Genomic DNA, 21,917 nt, shown 5'->3' with positions numbered 1-21,917 from the left:
AATCAGAGAATAAGTGGGGGACTGTAAACTGTCAATACCATTAGATACATGACTAGACGTTAAATGTGGCTTTGCAAGACGTGGCTGAGGAAGACTGGAATTTTAACTATGGTAAAATGGTGGGTGAAATGTAAAGTATATATCCCACTTTATATTACAGTTTAGGACAACACCAAAGGGACTGAAGTAGTAACTAAAAGTTTTTGGTTTTATTAACATCTGTATAAAACTTTGTATAAGGATTTTATTATATAAATTGCATGTGAATTCTGATGAAGCTCACTATGTCGAGTGAAAGCGCTTAACTTTTACAGTCATTAAAAGCACTTGTTTTTATAAGTGGTACGTTTATTTCCCTCTTCTGTGCTGACTTTTAACTGTGAGTGGCAGTGTTTTGCGTTTTGGAAGAGCTGCTATCTGGTTTTACATCTGTTGATCCAACTCGCTTCTTCTGTGGCTGAAATTGCATGTGAAATTATAAAGTAATTGGGTAGGGTATAGCCAGGTGTATTTCAAAAAATTGAGGTATGGGAAGTCTTATAAGTGATTGCTGCATATGTCAGAGATATCGAACAAAAAAGTTATTTTTTCATGGCTGTAATGCATGCAAGCTTTTCACTTTGGAATGGTGAGAGAGGTTGGACCAAAGCAATTTAAAGTTAAAATAATTCTTGAACTGCTGAGTTGGGGGATATAGAAGTGCAGCAAATATATTTTATGCAGGATTAAGAAAATCTCAAGTTTTTACAAGTTTTACAGAGATGGATACCTAGATTAATGTCTGATTTAAAACACAGGCACATTTAAGCTAAAAGATTTTGAAAAAATAAGGCAAAATGATAAAATGCATGCTATCTAGTAGTTTTACTGTACTTGTGTTGTTATTTTTGTCCATCAGTAAATGCACTCAGTGGGAAACCAGGTACACATACAAGCAACTAACCAATGAAAAGTTTGTACAGCGAGTTCAGAGTGAAATGTACAAATATGCTTTCATACATATGCAGAGTTACTAGCTTTTTTTTTCTATTACTTACTACTTTTACTTGGAAATGAGACATCTGACCTCTGGGATGAGAGAAGAGTAATTACATTTAAAGGCACACTGGCAAGCAGTACAGTGAAAAACAAATGAAGTTTGAAATTAAGAAGTAAATAAAATACACAAAAGTAGTTGCCTTCCCAGCAGCCTTAATTCAATGCATTTAATTCAACAGTACACAGTTTAATTTCTTTTAACAGTTGAAAGAGCACATTTTCTTCAGACTGGAAGTTGACGCTTATTGAAAGCATGCAGACTGTTTTTCACGTTTGGGATTGAAAACCACAAACAAAAGTCCAAGTGGATGCAGTAGTATAATAAAATCACAAAACAAAAACCACCAAGTATGCAGAATAAGGTCACCCATATCTTAGTTCTAAGGTTAAAGGGATGCACCAATGTGGTTCTTGCCATGTTTGTAAATACATTTTGAAGGGGCCTTTTGTTGAATTACCTCATTTGAGCAAAACTATTCCTATTAATGGAGTCTATAATTGTATGACACAAGGGATAGTATACATAGCTGTATGTTCCTTTTGTTTTGAATTTTATATAGGGGATGTCTACTAGATGTTTAAATAAAAGAATTAAGGAACATCTTTACTGTATTAAGACAAAAAAATTCTAAAAATGCATTGTATAAACGTACTTTGAACTGTAGCGAACACAAACAATGTTTATTTTCTATTTTAAGAAAAAGTACCAAAGAGTTTGAGATGGGGTTGTATTAAGGATAAGGTTGAACAGAGGGAAACTGTTTGGCAACTTAGGCTAGGGGCTGATAAACAGCCTGGGATGAATGAGACTATTAATATCAAATGTTTTTTTTAAAGACAGGAGGTTAAGACTGCAGAAAAATAATTAGAGTATATACAAACAGGTTATGTCATTTTTGTATATAATTGTGATATTTTGCTGGATTTTGGTCTTACATTGGTATTTTTACCATTTGTATTTATGTCTGTTCCTTTAACAAGTCAAGTATTTAATTGATTGATTTTTAATTGGTTTATGTTGTTTTTGAAGGTATACAAACTGAGATTTTGTTTATGGAAATTGATTCTGATGCACTCGCTTTGAGACAAAACCGACATTACAGCAGTTTTTCGCTAAGAGTAGTATTTGCTTCCTGGTGATCTTTTTCTGCCTGCTTGGTGGGTTTTGTTTTATGTTTGGGATGGAATAGAGATGAGAAAAGAGAGCAATCAGTGTAAGCAGGAACACAGGATCTAACCTGCTTATGCATGGGTAACCTTAATTTTAGAATAGGTAGTGCCTCTGGGTGCAGTCACTGATTTAGAGCAACTGCTCCTTTCTGGAGAGGTAAACCAGCATTTTTTGAAAGCATAAATAATTGTGTGTTGGTTTTAAGTTAAAAGGGTATGGGGGATTCTAAAAACCCATTTAGTTTTTTATTTGATAATTTACACCGAAGCAAAACATTTGGAAAATATGACGCATTCAAATGTAGGTTACAAGACGCAAATACGTAGCAGTTTAGAATGCCACACAGTGAGTGCATGTAAGCTAAATACTTGCTGTTAAACAGAGCCGGATCATGGTCAAATAGGCCCCCAAACAGAGTAATGGACCACACCACACCTCTCCTCACAACCATTCCAGTATCCTGTTACTTGGCTGTCTCTCCCCAGTTATAACAAACATTACATACAATTTTCTTATTTACTTTTACAATGCTTACAGACATTTAATGTTTAAACCTTTATTTCAAATTTTACAGCTCTAACACTGATGGCTTTTTTGTAATGAAAGCAAAACAAAGTCATCTCATGTTGAAAACATACTTAGCATGATTAACAGTAAACTTTTCTTCCCTTGATACTCACATTCACTGAAAATGCATCTGGCCAGTGGCAGGTTATGTGTGCATTTACACCCACAAACATCTCCAAAACCCAGCACAATTACTCAATTAACTACATCTTTCTCAGATGATGGTGTCAAAAAATGAATGCGAATGACCAGTGTCACATATTTCAAATTTGTTTCACACAAACACACAGTAGCCAAAGTATTCCAGCTTAATTCTCGCTCACACACAGACACGTTTTGCAAAGCCAGACTGTTAATAGGTTACAGGGGTGTTCTATAGGTTTGAGAGTTTTCATGAAAACAGAAAGGCTTATAAAATGTGACATAGGTTGAAATGGAGATGACAAGAAACAACTGCAACTTTCAGGAACCAACCTGTCCATTTTTTAATAAAGTTCTTCTGTAGTACACAGCTTATAATCAAAGGAATTGTGTTTTGATGTAGGGATTTGTTTATGCCTTGTATCTTTTTAGGAAGGTATTTCTGGGGTGTTCCACATGTTGCATGTGTCTGGACAGATACATGCCAAAGGGGGCATTATATTCAATGACTGACCTTATGAAGGCTGAGGAAAGGGGGGGACCGTGGCATCCCTAGATCTAGATACAATCCCTTTGTTTATAAGCTATGTAATATAGAAGGACTTTATTACAACAATGGAGTGGTTGGTCAAAAGTTTAGTCACTGTCCATACAAGTTCCCAAATCCCAAACTGGGTCATCTGTTAGGGGAGTATTGCCAATACGGTAGTTTCCTGGAAGTTGTAATTATTTCTTGTCATCTTCATTTCAACCTATGCCGCATTTTATAACACTTTTTGTTTTAATATATGTGTATATATATATATATATATATATATATATATATATATATATATATATATATATATAAAACATACAGTGGTTTTGTTTTACTTTTGGGAATTGCTGTTTACTTTGAGACTCCCAGCTATTCTAATTCTGTCTGAGACAACAGAATCTCCAGATTTTATTGCATTTCTTGTGTTGTCATCCTCCTTGCTTCTGTTCTAGTAGTAGTAGTTTTCACTGAAACAGAATTCTTTTTCTTTGAAATGTTACCCTTTTTTGTAAAGGCTGTGGATTTTAAAGTTTATGAATCCATTTTTCTTAAATCTTATTTAGTTACATATATGATGGTTGTCATGAAAGTTGCTTAAAGGATACTGCGTGAATGATATACATATATGTGGGCGTGTGAGTGTGTGTATGTATTATGTGGTTTCCGTGTTATTGATGAATCATAGCCAATATCATTCTCTGTTTTGTTAACTCACTTTCCACATTGCTCGACAGTACTGATGGTCGACCGGTGTGCAGTAAAGGGGAATATGCCCTCTACCCCAGGTTTTGTGCAGTCTTGGAGTTGGTGTATATAATTAACAACGGGTGTGGGGGGGGTTGCAGGGTGGCTTGCCACCCTGAAAAAACACTGTTTAAAAAAATGCATGTTCTGAGAAGTACCTGCAGAGCATACGCAGAAGCTTATTGACATTTTATGATTCAACATTACTTTATCAACATAACACCAAATTGGCTAATGTCCTTAGTGCCGTATAATGTATGACTTCTTTAAATGTTCAACTAATTATGATAGGAAATGTTTAATTCTGGATTTAACTACAGCATCATTGTGCAGCCTACGTCCAGAATTGCCTACATATTGTGTAGGGTTATTGTTCATACACAGAATTATGTTTTCAAGCTCTACCTTTTTTTTGTGCTTTAGAAGAACATGTTTCATAAAATAGTTCCTCATTTTATGTTTACAGAAAAAAATTCTGAGCTGCTTGAAAAGCCTGCATTGTTTCCTTACTTCATCCTCCACTGTCTGTCATTTGTCTCCTCCTGGCCAGTAGACCCATTTATTCCCCATCATTTGGATGAAGATTGATCAGGAGGGGCTATCATTTGGTCAAATTTTGAAGTGGTTCCGTAGTTTTTCTTTTGCATCCCTATCCACACCACCTACACAAACACACACATACACACACACACACACTAAAGCACCAAGGGGGGACATGGAATGTATTGACTAAGAACAACAATCCGTCACTTATGCAGTGGATAGTCCCTTTAAGGAGCCCAAAACCCCACACCAAAACGTGGAAGTTGGTTTTTCCAGTCTCCACCAGGGATTCTGTTGATGTTCATCGTGCATACAGCTGCAGTAATCACATATGGGTTCTCTGCCGTCACGCGGTCCCTCGGTCGTCCAAATTCCAAAGTCTTGGTCTGGCGTCGGTTGTTGTCCCCTCTTTCTTGACGTCAGTGCGACAGGGGTATGTAAGTTACAGCCGACGCCATATTCTCCAGTCTTTTTTGCCGCGCGGTGCCCGAAGCAGAAGCAGTTCGCGGCCAGCTCCTGAATTTACGAAAAATTGGAAACCGAAGTCTTCTTTAAAGCTAAGTACCCCGTTGGGGAAACTTTCTTGCCTCATACCGATGTCAGACAAAGTTAACAATTGTATTTCTTGTGGGAATCAAATACCGCATAAGGATTTCCATTCCCTTTGCATACCTTGTTTAGGCCCAGACCACGATGTCTCGGGCTGTCGCTTCTGTGCGACTTTCAATAAACGCACTATTAAGCGTCGGGCGGAGTTCGCCCAACATTATTTTGGTAAAGCCTTTGATTATAAAATGTCGGATACTCCGACTACCGTTTTATCCAAAAAACGCAAGGACAAAGACCGACACGCGAGGTCCGCGGTCTCCACCGACACCACGCCAAAGCCGGCTACACGTGGTCCGGTGCTCAGCAAGACGGCTATGCAGTCCCTGACTACCGACGACACTTCCATGCCGGTGTCTTCTGTACCCGAGACCGCTGGTACCTCGGCCCTTACTCAGACTACAACCACCGAAACCACAGTGGGTGTTGAGCCTCCTAATGTGGACAGGTCCACTTCCACCCAGGGTGTATTTAGACCCTCTTCTTCCTTTTCTATTAAGGCCTTCACTAAGTCCAAATCAGCCATACATCCCAAGAGGCCTGTTGCACAGGGCCCATCCCCAGGCCCCATGCCTAAAAGGCAGATGCTTAAAATGGCTGAGGATTTAATTTGCTATATCAGGGGTTCCCAATCCCCTCCAGACAAGAGACCCAGAGTGGAGGAAGACTCTCCCTCTTCTGAACAGGGCTCCATTTACTCGGAACATTCTGATGTGGAGGAACACTCGTACTCCCCTTATGAAGATTCTGATGCAGAACAGTCCATTCCTTCTGTATCTCCCCCAGAGGATTTCTGTTTTGGGGAAACCTTGCACACCTTGAGGGAGCACTTCCATTGGGAAGGCCAATACTTTTCTGATTCCAAGAAAAGGCTTAGGGAATTTCTTTTGTTGCCTCAACACAGACCTCTGGCTATTCCTCCTGTCCTGGACATACTTGATGATGTTTACTCGGAGGCTTGTCTTAATCCGGATTCCCTGCCTCCTGCACCAGTCAAACCTGATAGGTACTACAGAGTTCCTAACTCTCACCAATGTCTTTTCAAAAGCCATAATGCTGACCCTGAAACCATTTCTCAAGGCCCCAAGGGAATGAAGGCCTCTACTGCCAAGAACCCTCTACCTTCTGAAAGAGAATCTAGATCCTTAGAAAGATGGGGGAAAAAGGTATACACCTCGGCCACCCTAGCCATGAGGGCCTTAAATTGTCAGTTCCATATGCTTAAATATCAGCAGTTTCTGTTATCGCAATTAAGAAGCAAAATGTCTCAACCTGAACAACCAGATTTGAAGGAATTGCAGGATATGATGCATAGTGCTGAACAAGTGGGTAAACACACCTTACAATGTGGTTATGATGCCTTAGAGGCCTCCAGTAGAGCTGCTGCTACAGGAGCAGTCATTCGTAGACATGCCTGGCTTAGGGAACAAAGCTTGCCTGATCATGTTAAAGCTAAGCTTCTAGATGCTCCTTTACAAAAGGATATGCTATTTGGTACTAATGCTGAGGAGATACTACGGAAAATGGAAGAAAAAGCTAAATCTATGCAAACTGTCAAGGCTTTTCTACAGGTACAGCCACCTCGTTTTAGCAGAAATTGGCCTTCAAAGAACTGGTCCTTTCCAGCCACGGACAAGCTCCAAAGAGGTAGATACAGGTGCTCAAGGGGCAGAGGAAAATCTCAAGGATCATATAGAGGCAGACAATGGCAATCTCAAGCACCAAGAGGTGGCGAAGACAGTGCACAACAACACAGAAAGCAAACCCAATGACTTCCTCCTTTTCATGCCAAGCAAATCTCAGCTGGCAGCCCCCTTGGGAGGAAAGCTGGCACTATTTTCAAGAAATTGGCAGATTATCACAACAGACAAATGGATCCTGGACATAATAAACAGAGGCTACAGATTTCATTTTCACACTCTTCCAAAAATGAGAGGCATGCCAAACCTGCCACACAATCAAAGGGCAGAGGCGCAAATACAAATTTCAAAACTCATGGACATGAAAGCCATTCAAGAGGTTCCTATTCACGAACAAGGTCAAGGTTTTTATTCCAGACTTTTCCTGGTACCAAGAAACGGAACCGACTGGAGACCCATTTTGGACTTATCCATCCTAAATACATTTCTACTCGTACCAAAATTCAAGATGCTCACATTGCAGCAACTTCTTCCCATGCTGGGCAAGGAGTTTTGGCTGGTAACATTGGACCTCAAGGAGGCATACCTGCATGTCCCAATCAGACAAAGCTGCAGAAGATACCTCAGATTTCTTGCAGGTTCAATCCACTATCAATTCTCTGCATTGCCCTTTGGCTTATCTGCTGTGCCCAGAGTATTCACGAAATGCCTGGCATCAGTAATTGCCTACTGCAGACTTCAAGGGATACAAATATACCCTTATTTGGACGACTGCCTGATCCAAGCGGACAGCAAGCACACTCTTCTGGAACATCTGGCTTATGCAACACGGTTACTGAATTCTCTGGGATACACAATCAACAAAAAGAAATCCAGGCTGACACCATCTCAGAAAATAACTTTCCTGGGTGCCAACTTGGACACAAACACCCAGATGGCCTACCTTACGCCAGAAAAACAAGGGCAACTAACTCAGTACTTCAAAACACTAGCAAATTGTACCAGGCTTACTGCAAGGAAAATCCTGCAGGCTCTGGGCTTCATGGCATCTTGCATTCTTTTAATCCCATGTGCAAAGTTGCATATGAGAAAACTTCAATGGTACCTAAAAAGCTTATGGTCTCAACACAGCCACAATTTGGAAACAATGATACCAATAATTCCATGTTTGCAAAAGGAATTTCTGTGGTGGGCCCAAGCATGTCAAACAAACACAGGTCTCCCATTCTGCAAGCCTCAAGCAAATCAAGTCATCACAACAGATGCCTCAGATTATGCCTGGGGGGCACACATGACAGGCAGGTGCATTCAGGGCAAATGGTCCCAAAAGGAAAAGCACCTTCACATCAATCAAAAAGAAATGCTAGCAGTGATAAATGCAATTACAGCATTCAAGGACCTCCTACATCCAGGACAATTATTGATAAGAACAGACAACACCACAGTAATGTGGTACATAAACAAACAAGGAGGAACCCATTCATATCCCCTGTGCAGACTAGCCATGACACTTTGGAATTTGGCTCTGGAATGGCAAATCGAGCTTCAAGCACAGTACTTGCCAGGTTTGGAAAACACGCTGGCAGACAATCTAAGCAGAAATATGACAGACCCACACAAGTGGAAGCTGCATCCGCAGGTGTTTACAAAGATAATCCAAGCATGGGGAAGGCCAGACATAGATCTCTTCACCTCCCACAGGAACCATCAATTGGAAAAGTTTTGTTCAAGGACTTTTCATCCAAAGGCATGGAGGGTGGACGCCCTTTCATTCAGTTGGACAGCATGGACAGTGTACGCTTTCCCACCTCTGCCCCTTCTATCCAAGGTACTCTTGAACGCAAGAACAGACAGACCGAAGATGATACTGATTGCTCCAGACTGGCCAAGGCAGCACTGGCACCCACTCCTAAGGAGCCTAACACATACTCCTCCCTGGCCTCTACCTCTAATGCCTCTTCTACTGACTCAGCACAGCTACAGAACTCTTCACAGCCAGCTAAAAACACTCAATCTTGCTGCATGGAAAATTCCTTAACACCACAGCAGACCCCACTCTCCAAGGAGGTGCAGGATGTCATTCTGGAGGCCAGAAGGCCATCTACTAGGAAGACTTACTCTGCAAAATGGAAACGGTTTTGCTCTTGGAATGAGAAAAGAGGCCAGGACCCTAGAAAACTGAGTCTGGCTCAGGTATTATTGTATCTAGCTGAGCTGCTGAACAGTGGACTTTCATTTTCTTCCATAAAAATCCATGCCTCAGCCATTTCTGCAGAATTCAACACTGATCCACCGCTATTCTCTCACCCACTTTTAAGGCAATTCCTCAGAGGGGCTAAGAATAAAAGACCACCAAGGAAACAACCAGTGCCAGCCTGGGATCTTAATTACATCCTAGAAAAATTAACATTGCCTCCCTTTGAACCAGCTGCGTCAACAGATTTGCAGTACTTGTCCTGGAAAAAAGCTTTCCTTCTGGCCATTACCTCAGCTCGTAGGGTTTCGGAACTACAAGCCCTCATGGCTGTGCAGCCCTTTCTTATCTTCCATCAGGACAGGGTTTCCCTTCGCACCAACCCATCATTTATGCCTAAAGTGGTATCCAGGGTAGCTTTAAATCAAGCCATACACTTTACCTACCTTTTACCCCAATCTTCAAAACAAAAGGGAAAGGCTGCTACATTCCTTAGACATCCATAGACAGCTACATTACTATTTGGACAGAACAAAGCCTTTCAGGAAATCAGAACAGCTTTTTGTGTCTTATGCTGTAGCAGCTCAAGGGAAGCCTGTTACCAAACAGACAATCTCTAAATGGATAGGCCACTGCATACGTTTTTGTTACTCCTATCATGGGAAATCTGTCCCTGTAGGCATCAGACCACACTCCACCAGGGCCACTGCTACCTCCGGTGCCTTCCTCAGAGGAGTTCCTACCAAAGATATCTTGGAGGCAGCCACTTGGAGTTTTGTACATACCTTCACTAGACACTACCACCTGCCTTTATATTCCAAAACTAGAGCAGGCTTTGCTACTGCTGTATTGCAGGGCATTCTGGCTCATCCCAGTTCTACCTAGTGCCTACCACCCTGTGCGTAGCTTTGGGATTCTACCCATATGTGATTACTGCAGCTGTATGCACGATGAACATAGTACAGTTTTGTACCTACCATAAATGTAGATGTTCGAGTGCTAATACAGCTGCAGTACAGGTTTCCCTCCCTCCTTCCCCTCTAGGTATAGGACTAGTGGCTGACACCTCCACATACAACCTATTTTGGGTTAGCCTCCTTTGGTGTATTTGCTTGCAACTACTCTTTTTTGATAACATTGCATTGCTTGTATATATTTATATATATATATATATATATATATATATATATATATATATATATGTATATATATATATATATATATATAATTTATCTATTGCCTTCCTTTGGGGGCACCTGACATCTGGGGCAAGAAAAGACTGAAGAATATGGCGTCGGCTGTAACTTATATACCCCTGTCGCACTGACGTCAGGGAAGAGGGGACAACAACCGACGCCGGACCAAGACTTTGGAATTCAGCCGACCGAGAGACCGCCTGACGGCAGAGAACCCATATGTGATTACTGCAGCTGTATTAGCACTCGAACATCTACATTTATGGTAGGTACAAAACTGTACTTTTCCCAATGTGCTCCCAAGTGTATGCGACCCTTCTCACCCCTTTCAAAAGTTAAGAAGGCCATACCCCTTCACTCATCCTCTGCTTCCTTCCCTCCCTGTCTGGCTTCTCAGTTCTGAGGTCACTAATTGATCCCTGGTCACCTTAATCACAGTTAGGGCTACAGCTCTCTGCAGTGGTCATTACTGAAGCTGAGTCATCTTTCCCCTTATGTAACCAACCTAACAGGACTAGGTGTTTTGAGGCAGTGAAATAATTGCATCATGCATACCTTAAAATCTTTATTGCTACCTCACAATGATTCATCATATAAGAGTTGTAAGTATGTAATGAAGTTGAAGGCCACTTTGTCATTTCAGAAGACATCCACTAAACTAATTTACTCTGAGGTTGTTATAAGAACACTGCCTAAGCCTCCAAGGCTAAAGACTAGGAAACCTCAATCATTAGTTCACACAGGAATACACCCACCTTCACCTTGAATACCCTCAGCCAATACACACCTGTAATAGTCATAAAGGTGAAGACCCTAAGCCTTTAAGGCCCACTGAGACTGTATCTGCCCACAGTAATGTTTAATGATAGACTTTATTGTCAGGCACATGGACACCACCATAATCTGGCTGTACAAGAATAGGGTGACAGCTCTCTTTCTGGCAATAGAATCTAGGAACATAAAGGCTCTTAGAATGGGGTGCATCCTAGAGCCAAGGATAGCCCAAAAAGGCAAGTTGACTGCATGTCTCTTCATGTGTTTTCCCCTTCCAACCTTGGCAATCCATTAAATCTTTCTCAAAGTCTAGGTGTTCATTTTCCTCAGTGACATCAGATAACCTCAAGCAAGTGGATTCTGAGACTCATTCAGAAAATTTGTATTTGGCAACCTTTTCAGGGAAGTCGTCCTCATCCATCAAACCAAATTCTTCCAGACCTTGAACATGTGGTATCGCTAGAAGGTCATAGAATCAGTTCACCCAGAACAAACAGAAGGGATTTTATTCAATAATAATTCTGATGCCAAAGAAAAAATGAATTTTGAAGACCAGTCCTAGATTATTTTTCTTTCTAAACCTTCACATCAGAGTCCCAAAGTTCAAGACACTTTCCATTCAGTCTCTGTTTACCTTCATTCTGCACATCTCAGTTTTTGGTAACTAGACTTAAAACTCCTTATTGTTGCATACTAATTCAGTCAAAAAAAGTCACAGGCATTCAGAAGCCATGTAGCCGAAACAACTGGTGTGTCCTTAAGGAATGATTTGTATATATCCTATCGGACTCCACTCTAGAATATGTAAGGTATTACACAGTGGAAGACTCTTAAACTTGGCTTGGTCCTATTTGAAGTTTTTACTGAATGGTTTGTGTGTGTGACTTTTTTACCCTTTGGTTTAGATGTTATTTGGGATATTTTGCAATAACCCTAACTTTTATGGGCCTCACACATGCTTTTAAGCTCTGTGTTTTCTAAGTATGGCGAAATACTCAGCTTATGCTTTATTGATGAGCTCAGAAAAAAGGGCGAAACATGGCATTTCTACAGCCAGATGGATTTGACTTTATTGGCTTGAATCCACCAGTAAGGGCTGAAAAAGTAAAAAAAATAAATAAATAAAAATCCGTGGGCATTCAGAAGCCATGTAGCTGAAACACTGGTTTGCCCTTAAGGAAATATTTGCATATTTCCTACGGACCTCTAATACAGGAGTCTTTAAATCCACTACAGTAGGATTTAAGGTTGTTAGCATTGTGAAGACTGTAGCTTGGATGGGTCTGTCTTGTAGTTTTTAGTGAATGGTTTGTCTGTGCGATGTTTTCACTCATGGCTTTGAATTCTCAAAGAATTCAGATGGTTCTTAAGATTTTCTGGCTTACATTTTCTGTTCTCTTTCTTACCTTGTGGACTATCTTCAGCTCGAATGCTGATTACAAAATGTCTAGTACCAGCAATAGAGGAGTGCAAGTTGCAAGACCTTCACATGTTATCTTGTTTACATGACTGTCTTATATTTGTAGACTCATTTTTAAAATGTTAGGAATCCCTGACTAAGGCAAAGGACTGACCTCCTTAGTGTGTGGTTCCAGATGAGCTTAAAAAATCTTCTCCCATACCTCCTCACTGGATAATGTTTCTGGGATCCATTCTGGATATATCCTTCATGAAAAATGTCTTCCTCAGAACTGAATAGATCTTTACAAGGTGCCATTTCTGATTTTCTCCACCCAGTCTGCCTTCAGCCAAGAAATATCTCAGGATTCTGTTTCCTGACCTGTGCGACTATGATTCCTCTTGACAGACTTCACATGAGAAAAATTCAGTGGTTCTTCAGATCTTTTTGGACCCAGCATATTCCTCCTTTTTGACCCAGGGTGGGGGTTTGTCAGTAACAAATTACTTTGGTTAGTGGGCCAGTTGTCTTGCAACCCAGGTCTTCCCCTCTCCCTTCTAGGTCCTACTCAGTCTGTAAACACAGATGCCTCAGGCTGTGCTTGTGGAGCTGTATCCATGGAAGTGTATGTTCAGGGTTTGTGGAACAAACAGGATAGAATAAAATACACAAATGTCAAAGAAATTTAAGGCAAAAATCAATGATATCTAAATCATCATTGATCTCCAGGACCACTGGTAATAATCAGAGACAACACTACAGTGGTGTCTTACATAAACAAATGGAGAAACCAGATCAAATACACCTTTTGCAGACTATGTAGCCATGGAAGTAGAAACTTATTTCAGTTTTTCCCTTCAGAATGCCTATATTCCATATAAAAAGACATTATTGCATACAAACTGAGCAAGACTAGGACAGACGCTAATGAGTGGAAACCCTACCCAGGGATCTTCCAGAAATTGATCTAGCTGTGGGGAACACAACAAATAAATGTCTGTACATCTGTTCACAATGGACATCTAAAGAAATTCTGCCTGAAGAGCAGATGCCTTATTCCCATGGTGGGAATGCTTCTCTACACCTTTTCCCCCGATACCTAGGTTTATTCCAAAGAATCATTCTGTCTCTTTAAGTAAAATTGTGATGACTCCCTTTTAGCCTAGGCAACAGTTGTTTGTCTTTCAGCTTTTCCCAGTTAGGGGTCGCCACAGCGGAACTCTGGTCCATTAATGATTGGCAGTAGATTTTCACGAATGCCGAGGTGCCAGCTTGACATTCAACCTTCAATGAAGGCACGCCCATTTACGCATGTCTTTCGAACGCCATCCAACCGCGGGGAGGACATGCAGACTTCACACAGAAGGCACTCCCCACACTCCAGCCGAGAATCGAACGGGAGAACCTCTTGCTGTGAGGCAACAATGCTACCGCTGCACCACCGCGGCGTTATAGTGGTTGTCCTGCTACTAGAAAATCAGACAATGTAACCTAGTATTGAGAAAATTTAGTTTACCAGCCTTAAGGGTAGTGCACTCTTTCTTTAAGGAAGAGCAAAGCAACAAAAAGGGAAAACAGTTTTATAGGAATTACTGCTCTCGATATTGGCATATGAATTACTAAAATGTCATACATTGTATATGAATGGAAGAAATTTACTGTTTGGTGCCAAATTAAGAATTAAGACTCTCTTTCCAGGCCCAGATGCCTCTGGTTTGTCACTGTTTGTGTGAGTTATAAAAAAGAAAGTAAATAAAAAATATATGTATTTGTGCAAGTTATCGTATGACTTTTCTTACTGTTCTGTCAAGATAAACCTCCTAGCCATCTCGGCATATCTGCTTTTAGAATCCCCCCCAGTCTAGTTTTGTCTCAGGGAAAAGTATAGTTTTTGAAATGGTTCTTCATATCTATCCACCTAGAAGGCAGGTATTGCTTCCTTGGGATCTGTATTTTGTTCAAGAGAAATTTGCACTTTTTTCCATTTGAGCAAGCTTATCGGACTGAATTGAAGTTCTTAACTTAGAAAACAGTATTACTCATTGCTGTGACCTTTGCAAGAAGAGTATCTGAGTTATAAGCTCTTATGATGAGTCTGTCTACATTGAGACCAGATCCTTCATTTATGCTGAAAGTGGCTTCAGAGTTTACTTTTGAGTCAAGCTGTTCATCTTCCTGTCTTTTTTTCTGATCTAGAAAATAACAGTGAAAGGTTTTGGCATACTCTGAATGTTCACAAACAACTTAGGTACTTAGCTGACAGGATTAAAATGTTCAGGAATTTGGATTAACTTTTTATTTCCTATGAAGGTAAGAAAAAGGAACAGACAGTCTCAAAACAGTTTCCAAATGGTTGTCTGTTGCTGCTTTTCTCACCATGGCAAGTCGCTTCTAGTCAAGCTCAGAACCCATTCTAATAGAGGTTTGGCTTCTTCTGTGGCCTTTTGGAAAAGGGTGGACTCTTAAGTATTCTAGAGGCAGCAGCTTGGTCCTCTGTGCATACTTTTACAAAATGCTACAAAATAAATTCCTTTTCCTAGATCCAGAGTAGGTTTTGCTAGGACTGTTCTCCAGGAGCTTCTGGATTCAGCACTTTTCTAAACTCCAGTAATCTGCATATATAGCGTGTGCTACTGCAACAGTGATTTAATGATGAACATAGTACAATTGAGTAAGTTTCTTATCGTGAATAGTAGATGTTTGAATATATCACTGTTGCGGTGTGGACATCATCCCTCTATCCCCCTTTTTCTCAAGTTCTTTTTTCTAGGGCGTGGATTGTTTTATTTACGTTTGAAAATGGGCAAACTGTACATCAGCACCCTAATTGGCGAACGAACATTCTTCAACAGGGTACTAATGTACAGGTAATGCCTGCTGAAAAACTATTCCACTGCTTCACTACAGCTTATCAAGCTGGCATGGAGCTCGGACTGAAAAAACTAACAGTCGCCATTATTTTATGCTCACTAAGCAGCACTTCTGCTGTTTAGCGAGTGTAAAATATATTTAAAAAAAAAAAATGAAAAACAGAAGTGTGTGTGAGTGTATGCTCGCATGTGAGTGAAAATGAGAATGACTGAGCCATTATTTTACACTCACTAAGAAGCGCTTTTGCTGTTTAGCTTGTGTAAAATCTAAATATAACCGAAAAAAAGTGTGTTTCTGTTTGTGTGTGTGAATGCATGCATGAAAGCAAAGTGTGTGTGAGAGAGAGGGAGAGAGTGACGAGTGAGAATGATCAAACACTAGCAGCAGTCAAAAGGTTTACATTACAGCTGTTAGAAAAACATAATATCTTAAAAGGGTGAAAACAGTAACCTTAGAAATTGCAACCTTGCAGTCAAGACAGTGAATACAAAATATGCTTGAGGAAAAGCAGCATCATTAAAATGGTATCAGGGAGATGAGCTTCAACCAACTAGTTTTCAACCACGTGAAGGACAGTACAGACCGGTAACTGTGTGTTAACCAGACTGAACAAGTACTTTTGTGACATCATCCTCTGAATTAATGAATTTTCATAAATGAAGTAATTTCTTTTAATATGTGCATCTTTGTATCCTCTGTTAGATTTCTGTTAGCCCCATCTTGTTAGACAGACTATTTGAAATCAACACCTTTAAATGAGCAAAAATAAATGCATGGAACTTTGATTTTGTACTCCCATCTGAAGCCGTATGCTTTACCCTAATACACAGAGATGATGAAGACAACACACTGACACATACCTCTCACCTCTTAGATAAGTTAATTGAATAAAACTTAAAATAGAGGGAACAAAGGCTCAAAACAGGAACATGTTCCTTTTTAAAAATCACAAAGTTGCTGCAATAATAAGACTTGTGTTTTCATGCATTTTCTTAACTACAGGTGTGTGTGTTGGGGGGGGGGGGTGTCTAAGAGAGTGAAATCTGTGCAACACTGGTAGCAGCAGCAAAGAGGTTTGCGTACCTCTCAACCTTTTAGCTCAAGAAATGTGGATAAAGCCCGAAACAAAGGCTCCAAAATAGGAACAGATTTTAAATGTTATGCTTAAAAAAATATTAAAAAGTAAATTAAATGAGATTTATGTTAACATGAATTTTCTGAAGGAAATTCTGAAAGTCATATGTATGTCGTCATTTAGTGACTTCAATACCCAATTTAGCAGTAAGGGACCAAAAGCAAATGTCTAAATATTTTTTTAAAAAGGATGCATTTTGGATGTAAAATGCTTCCTCTGACACTGTTTACATGTGTTACAGCAAGTTTGATACATTAGGCGGAAGAACTGTTTTACATCCAAAATATATTTAAAAAAAATAATATAGTAATAAATATATAAATAAGTAAAACACAATTTTACAGATAGCCCATTCTCTAAGCACAGTAATGCCCAACAGGGTGTGTGCTAATGTGTAATTATGCCCTTTCAGGGGTGTAGAGGCCCTTCACCTGTGGTGTCGGGCATCACAACACCCCTAGACGGGCGTTAATTACACTTTAACACACACCCTGCTGGGCATTATTGCTTGCTTAGCTTCTAGCATATACCTGAAAGACAGGGCTCTGATTCCCTCCTTTGAGGCAAAAAAGTGCTGAGGGTTTGGCACCCTAATCACTAACTTTATGCATTTCTCCTGAAGCCCATTAGTGGTTAGAGAGCATAGGTGGTGCCTGAAGCTTTGGATGCTGGCTGGTTATCATATTCTTAGCAGGATTTAACCCATATAGCTTAGGCTATTACAACAGTGATTTATTGAAACATCTACTGTTATAGCAAGTAAACTTAGCGCAACTGTAGTATTCCTCAAATACATGGTAAAAGGAAGTAAGCCTTTCACAGCAGTGAATAACACACATTGGCATGATAGATTTATAGCACCAGCATGTCCCCTTACCTCTGAAACAAACTTCCCTCAACATGTCAAGCAAAGTACTACTCTTGCGCCTTCAGGCTAAACCTAAATAACTGGATGGCAGTCTCACATTGTGTGTCTTGCATTACCCCTCTGAGGGTAGAGGGAGCTTTTGAATATGTTTAAGTGGCTAAGCTTGTAATGAGCCACATACTGGGTTGTTAAGTAACCCGTCCTTGTGTGCCATGGCATCAGGCTAAAAGATGGAGCATTTTATTGATATGTTGTTGTTTTTTAATGGGAAGTATTTAGTCTTTCTTGAATACTGTGCTTTTAGTTGGCCATATTGCTAATGTTAAATGAAAAACACTTCTAGTGCTTTAATTCAGGATCTAGAGATTAGAGGTGATTGGAGAAACATGCTTGGATAGACTGCTGAATTAAATAAAATGCTTTTTTCCTTGTTTTTTTCAGCATGTTACCTGATGCTTGACATGAGCCTTTGCACTCAGGTTCGGTAGTGGAACTTAGGCTGGGATGTACAATATAATTATGCTATGAATGGTGTTTAGAGTGAGCAGTGTTAATATGCCAGCAGTGCTTGCATTTTAACTTAGTTAAGCTAGGAGCTGCTTTGAATCATACAATTATTCTGTATAGGAATTGAAGGACTTGTGCATCCCCATAGAAATTTATGTTGCCAGTGGCGTTGCAGATTGCTTCAGAATGAATGTACATTTTATCACTTCCACAGTGTGGTGCCATCAGCAAAGAAATATATGACAACAAATTTGATAAGTTAAAGAAATCTAAGGAAGTCAATGAAATTAATAAAAGCAGGTAATGCAACACTTTGACTTTGATATGTGAGCAAATGTTGAAATTTCTTTATTTGGTTTAAAATTTGTATAACCTTTTTAATTGTCAGTAAAGCAGTCTCTAAAATATGTCCTAGTACATTTTTTGAAGGTTGGCCACCCCACTGAGGCGGGGTGTTGAATTGGGAGTTGAGGCTGAGCCCCAATCTCAGGTGGTACAGGGGGCATGGCCCTTTGAAAAAGCACTGATAAAAAAAGTTTTTTTTTTTTTTTTCATTATCCCACTGCAGTTTATTGGTATATGGGATTTTGGTTCATAAAGTGTTCATTGCAGGCAAAACAGTCTGCAGTAAATTGTAATGGACCATCTTTCTTTGTGCTGACAAAGTCTATTAACATATAAGTAGTTGTGATGTTTCACGAAGTTATGACCTCTGATGAAGTTGAAGGTATCAGAAAGAAATAAAGGAAATCATCAAAAATAGTAATCAATTTATGTAGCATGTCAGTAATAGAGGAAGAAGTATGGTTCTTGAACAGAATGTGAAGCAGAAAAGAAGGTAAGACTGTAGTGTTTATTTTTCTGGTGCATTTCATCAGTACTAAAATAAGAAGGGTCCTAGTCATCGAGTTAAAACATACCTAAATATGATTTTTTTTTATAAAATTACCCAGAAAGAGTCTCTTGCTTTTTTGTGGCCCTTATGACTTCTGATGAGTACCAACATCATCTGAATGAGTAATGACGTGATAGGCCCTTCCATCAAACACAATGAACAGTGATGCATTTGTTTGGTAGGTGTTGGTTTTAAGTCTCTTACTGTATCTTTTTTTCTGTTAAGAAAGGCAGGACTACTGATCTTTACCTCTGAAAATTGCTAATTGCTTCTGCCTTTTTTTGTTTAATTTCTTGTGTGTAATTCTTCCCCCAATGTAGGATGCCATACTTGCTGAATTGCTACAGACCCAGAAGGATTGTATTGTACGTTACCATGAACATGATTCACTGCTTGACCACAAAGAAGAGGAGGAGCTCACTGAAGAGGAAAGAAAAGCAGCTTGGGCAGAATATGAAGCAGAAAAGAAGGTAAGGCTGTACAGTATTTATTTTCTGGTGCATTTGATCTGTACTGAAATAAGCAGGATCCTATTCATCGTGTTTGTCTGATCCAAATGATGAGTCCTGGAGCCACTTGTCAGATCCAGACTGGCAAAACTAGTGCTCCAACCTCAGGCTCTCTTAATTTTTGTCTTTCATTAATGCACTAGTGTGTGAAGCTATCTCAGATTTTGTTTCCCATTGTAACATTTGGATGGATAATTTTTTTTTTCATAAACTGAGTGCTGCTCCTCAGAGTTTTTTCTGTTTTATTGTATTATTGTTATTTATCTATTATTATACTATTTCCTTAGTATTCTGATGGTTCTTACTTTTCTTTGGGGGGGGGGGGCATTGTTTCTTCTGTTCTCCTTTTTGTCGTCTTGGCATTGAGCTGGCCGTGGTCTGTTCTTGCCCATTCTTCCTGTTGTTTTAAAAAACGATAGCATTGTCAGTGGCACAGCAGGTAGCACATTTGCTTTTGGTGCAGAAAACTATGGGATATATTCCCACACCAAGAAGGTGGATCGCTGATACTGCGGTACAGCATAAAGGAGACAGAGGCAGGGTGCTGTACTCCTGAGTGTGTCTTCCTTCTGATAAGACATTAAACTGAGGCCCCATCTGCCAGAGTTGATAGTAGCTCAGGTGGATGTAAAAGATCACATGGCACCTCTCAAAATGAGAACGAGATGCTCCCCAATGCCCTGGCTAAATTTCCCCTAGTAGTGCAAATACCACCTCAGGTTTCCCCTGAAAAGAGGTTACTAACCTAGTGGGACTAACTCTGTCAAAAAGTATGAATAAAATAAATAAATAAAATGTCACTATTTAGTGTTAGGTGGTTTCTTCTTGGTGCGTTAGAATTTAAAAATTTAGAAATTAGTAAAGTTTAGTGCATTAGGCATTATTCTTGTACTTAGGTTTTTGTACTGTTGTCACTGGTGTGTGATTTCTGTTTTTTGCATGTGGATATAAATAAGTGTTTTAGGAAATGCAAGAAGTGTGGCCACAAAATACCCCCCCCCCCCAACACCCATGAGTTGTGTGTGGTGTGGTGTGCTTCGGGGTGGACAGGCTTAACTGCAGAATGCTCTATCTGTAAAGCTTTTAGGCCTTGTGCCCTTTCTGATAGAAGGAGCAAATTGATTATGGAAGGGCTTCTACTTCTTAACCCCAAGGCTGACCAGTCCAGGAAGGCTTCAGACAGGTGAAAATCACAAAGACAGACAGATAAGGATTGAGAGCCTCATAAGAGAAGAGCCAAGGATCCTAGATAGCTCCTCCTTTGGCTAAAAACATGTTGCTATTGGCTTTGACATCCAAAACATTATCAGTCATCGGCTCTGTCTATGTTGGAAATGATTATCATTCCAGACAGATCACCCAAAAGATTAAGTAGAATTTCAGAGAGAGAGGTCTTACATCCCCTCCTGGCCTTCATCTGCTGATTGCTTCAGATCCTTCATCTCACACAGGCATTTTTGAAGACTCAGGTGTCTTCTTATCTCCGTCTCTCTTAAGGATGGATGTGGCTGGCCCCGCATCTCTCATCATATCCCCTTCTCTGCTCCATGTTTTGGCAGAAGTGGGCTGGGAGCTGACTTTGCCCCCAAAGTCTGTTCCCTCAGGATTGACTGGCGCTCCTGGTGCTTTTGATCTGACACAATTGACTCAGAGATTCTCGAGTCCAGTTTGTTTCAGGACCATCATCTTAATGCAGGGTCTTTGGTACTGTTTTCAGAGTAGTCTTACACTGATTTCTTTTACATGGCCTTCTACGTTGTCAGAATGGCCCTCCTTTTTGCAACTTACCTCTTCCTCATGAAGAGTGCACCAGGCCATTGAGGCAGGCTTATTGCATTGTTACAAGGTGGAGTACAGCCTTTCAGGTTATGGAAAGAGTCATTGCTTCTTCAGCAAAAACAGATTTGCAGACTTTCTCCGACTCTTCCACCCTGTGACTCCCTTTCTCCTTTATCTCAGCCCCACTATGCATCCATGGGTCAGAGCCAAGGGACTGGTCTCAAAAATAGTGCTTAGTGACAGGATGGGTCCTCTGAGGAGTCTGATTCCGCATCCCCCAAAATTTTGGAAAAAAAAAAAGAGGACATGCAAGGAGGAGGTACATCACTCCCCATGAGTCAGCCTTTTCAGACGCTGACTCAGAAACTTGAGAGGGTCTCATTTGTCTGATCAGGATAAAACAAATGAACATTCTTACACACACATCAGAAATGAGGCTTTATAGCTTAAACTTAAATAAACTTATAAACAAACTGACAACCACACTCATACATGTTAACACTGGCTGTTCTCTGTGCTGCTGCCTGCAGATGCTCAGCATTTATATGCATGTGCTACATCTGGAACTGATTCTTAAAGGTACATACACATGCTCTTATCTACAGAGGTTTCCCTCCATTCCCTTCGGAAGATGCCACTTTTGCTGAGATTCTAGAATTAATACAGCAGAGGGGATCTTGGCCCACTGATCCATTTTCTCAGGGCAAGGAGATCCTTTTAGAGGCTTATGGCATGCATCCCCCCCACCCCCTGCTATGTCTTGGGTGGTTCCTTCTGCAGACTGCCTCTTTGATTTAGCCAT

The 21,917-nt window shown here is 40.2% G+C and overlaps 1 protein-coding gene across 1 annotated transcript in view; it reads left to right on the top strand.

The window, feature by feature from the left end:
- ATRX (ATRX chromatin remodeler) overlaps nucleotides 1-21,917 on the top strand; it is a 3,779,564-nt gene that overhangs the window by 3,505,485 nt on the left and 252,162 nt on the right. Inside the window, exon 31 of the mRNA XM_044057254.1 lies at nucleotides 19,148-19,297. Within this exon, the coding sequence (XP_043913189.1) occupies nucleotides 19,148-19,297 (150 nt within the window). The remainder of the gene's footprint in view (nucleotides 1-19,147; nucleotides 19,298-21,917) is intronic.

Source organism: Protopterus annectens, chromosome 15.part0 (genome assembly GCF_019279795.1).
Source record: "Protopterus annectens isolate FY-2018-M chromosome 15.part0, PAN1.0, whole genome shotgun sequence".
Lineage (NCBI taxonomy): Eukaryota > Metazoa > Chordata > Ceratodontiformes > Protopteridae > Protopterus > Protopterus annectens.
This window is presented reverse-complemented; position numbering and strand designations above follow the sequence as displayed.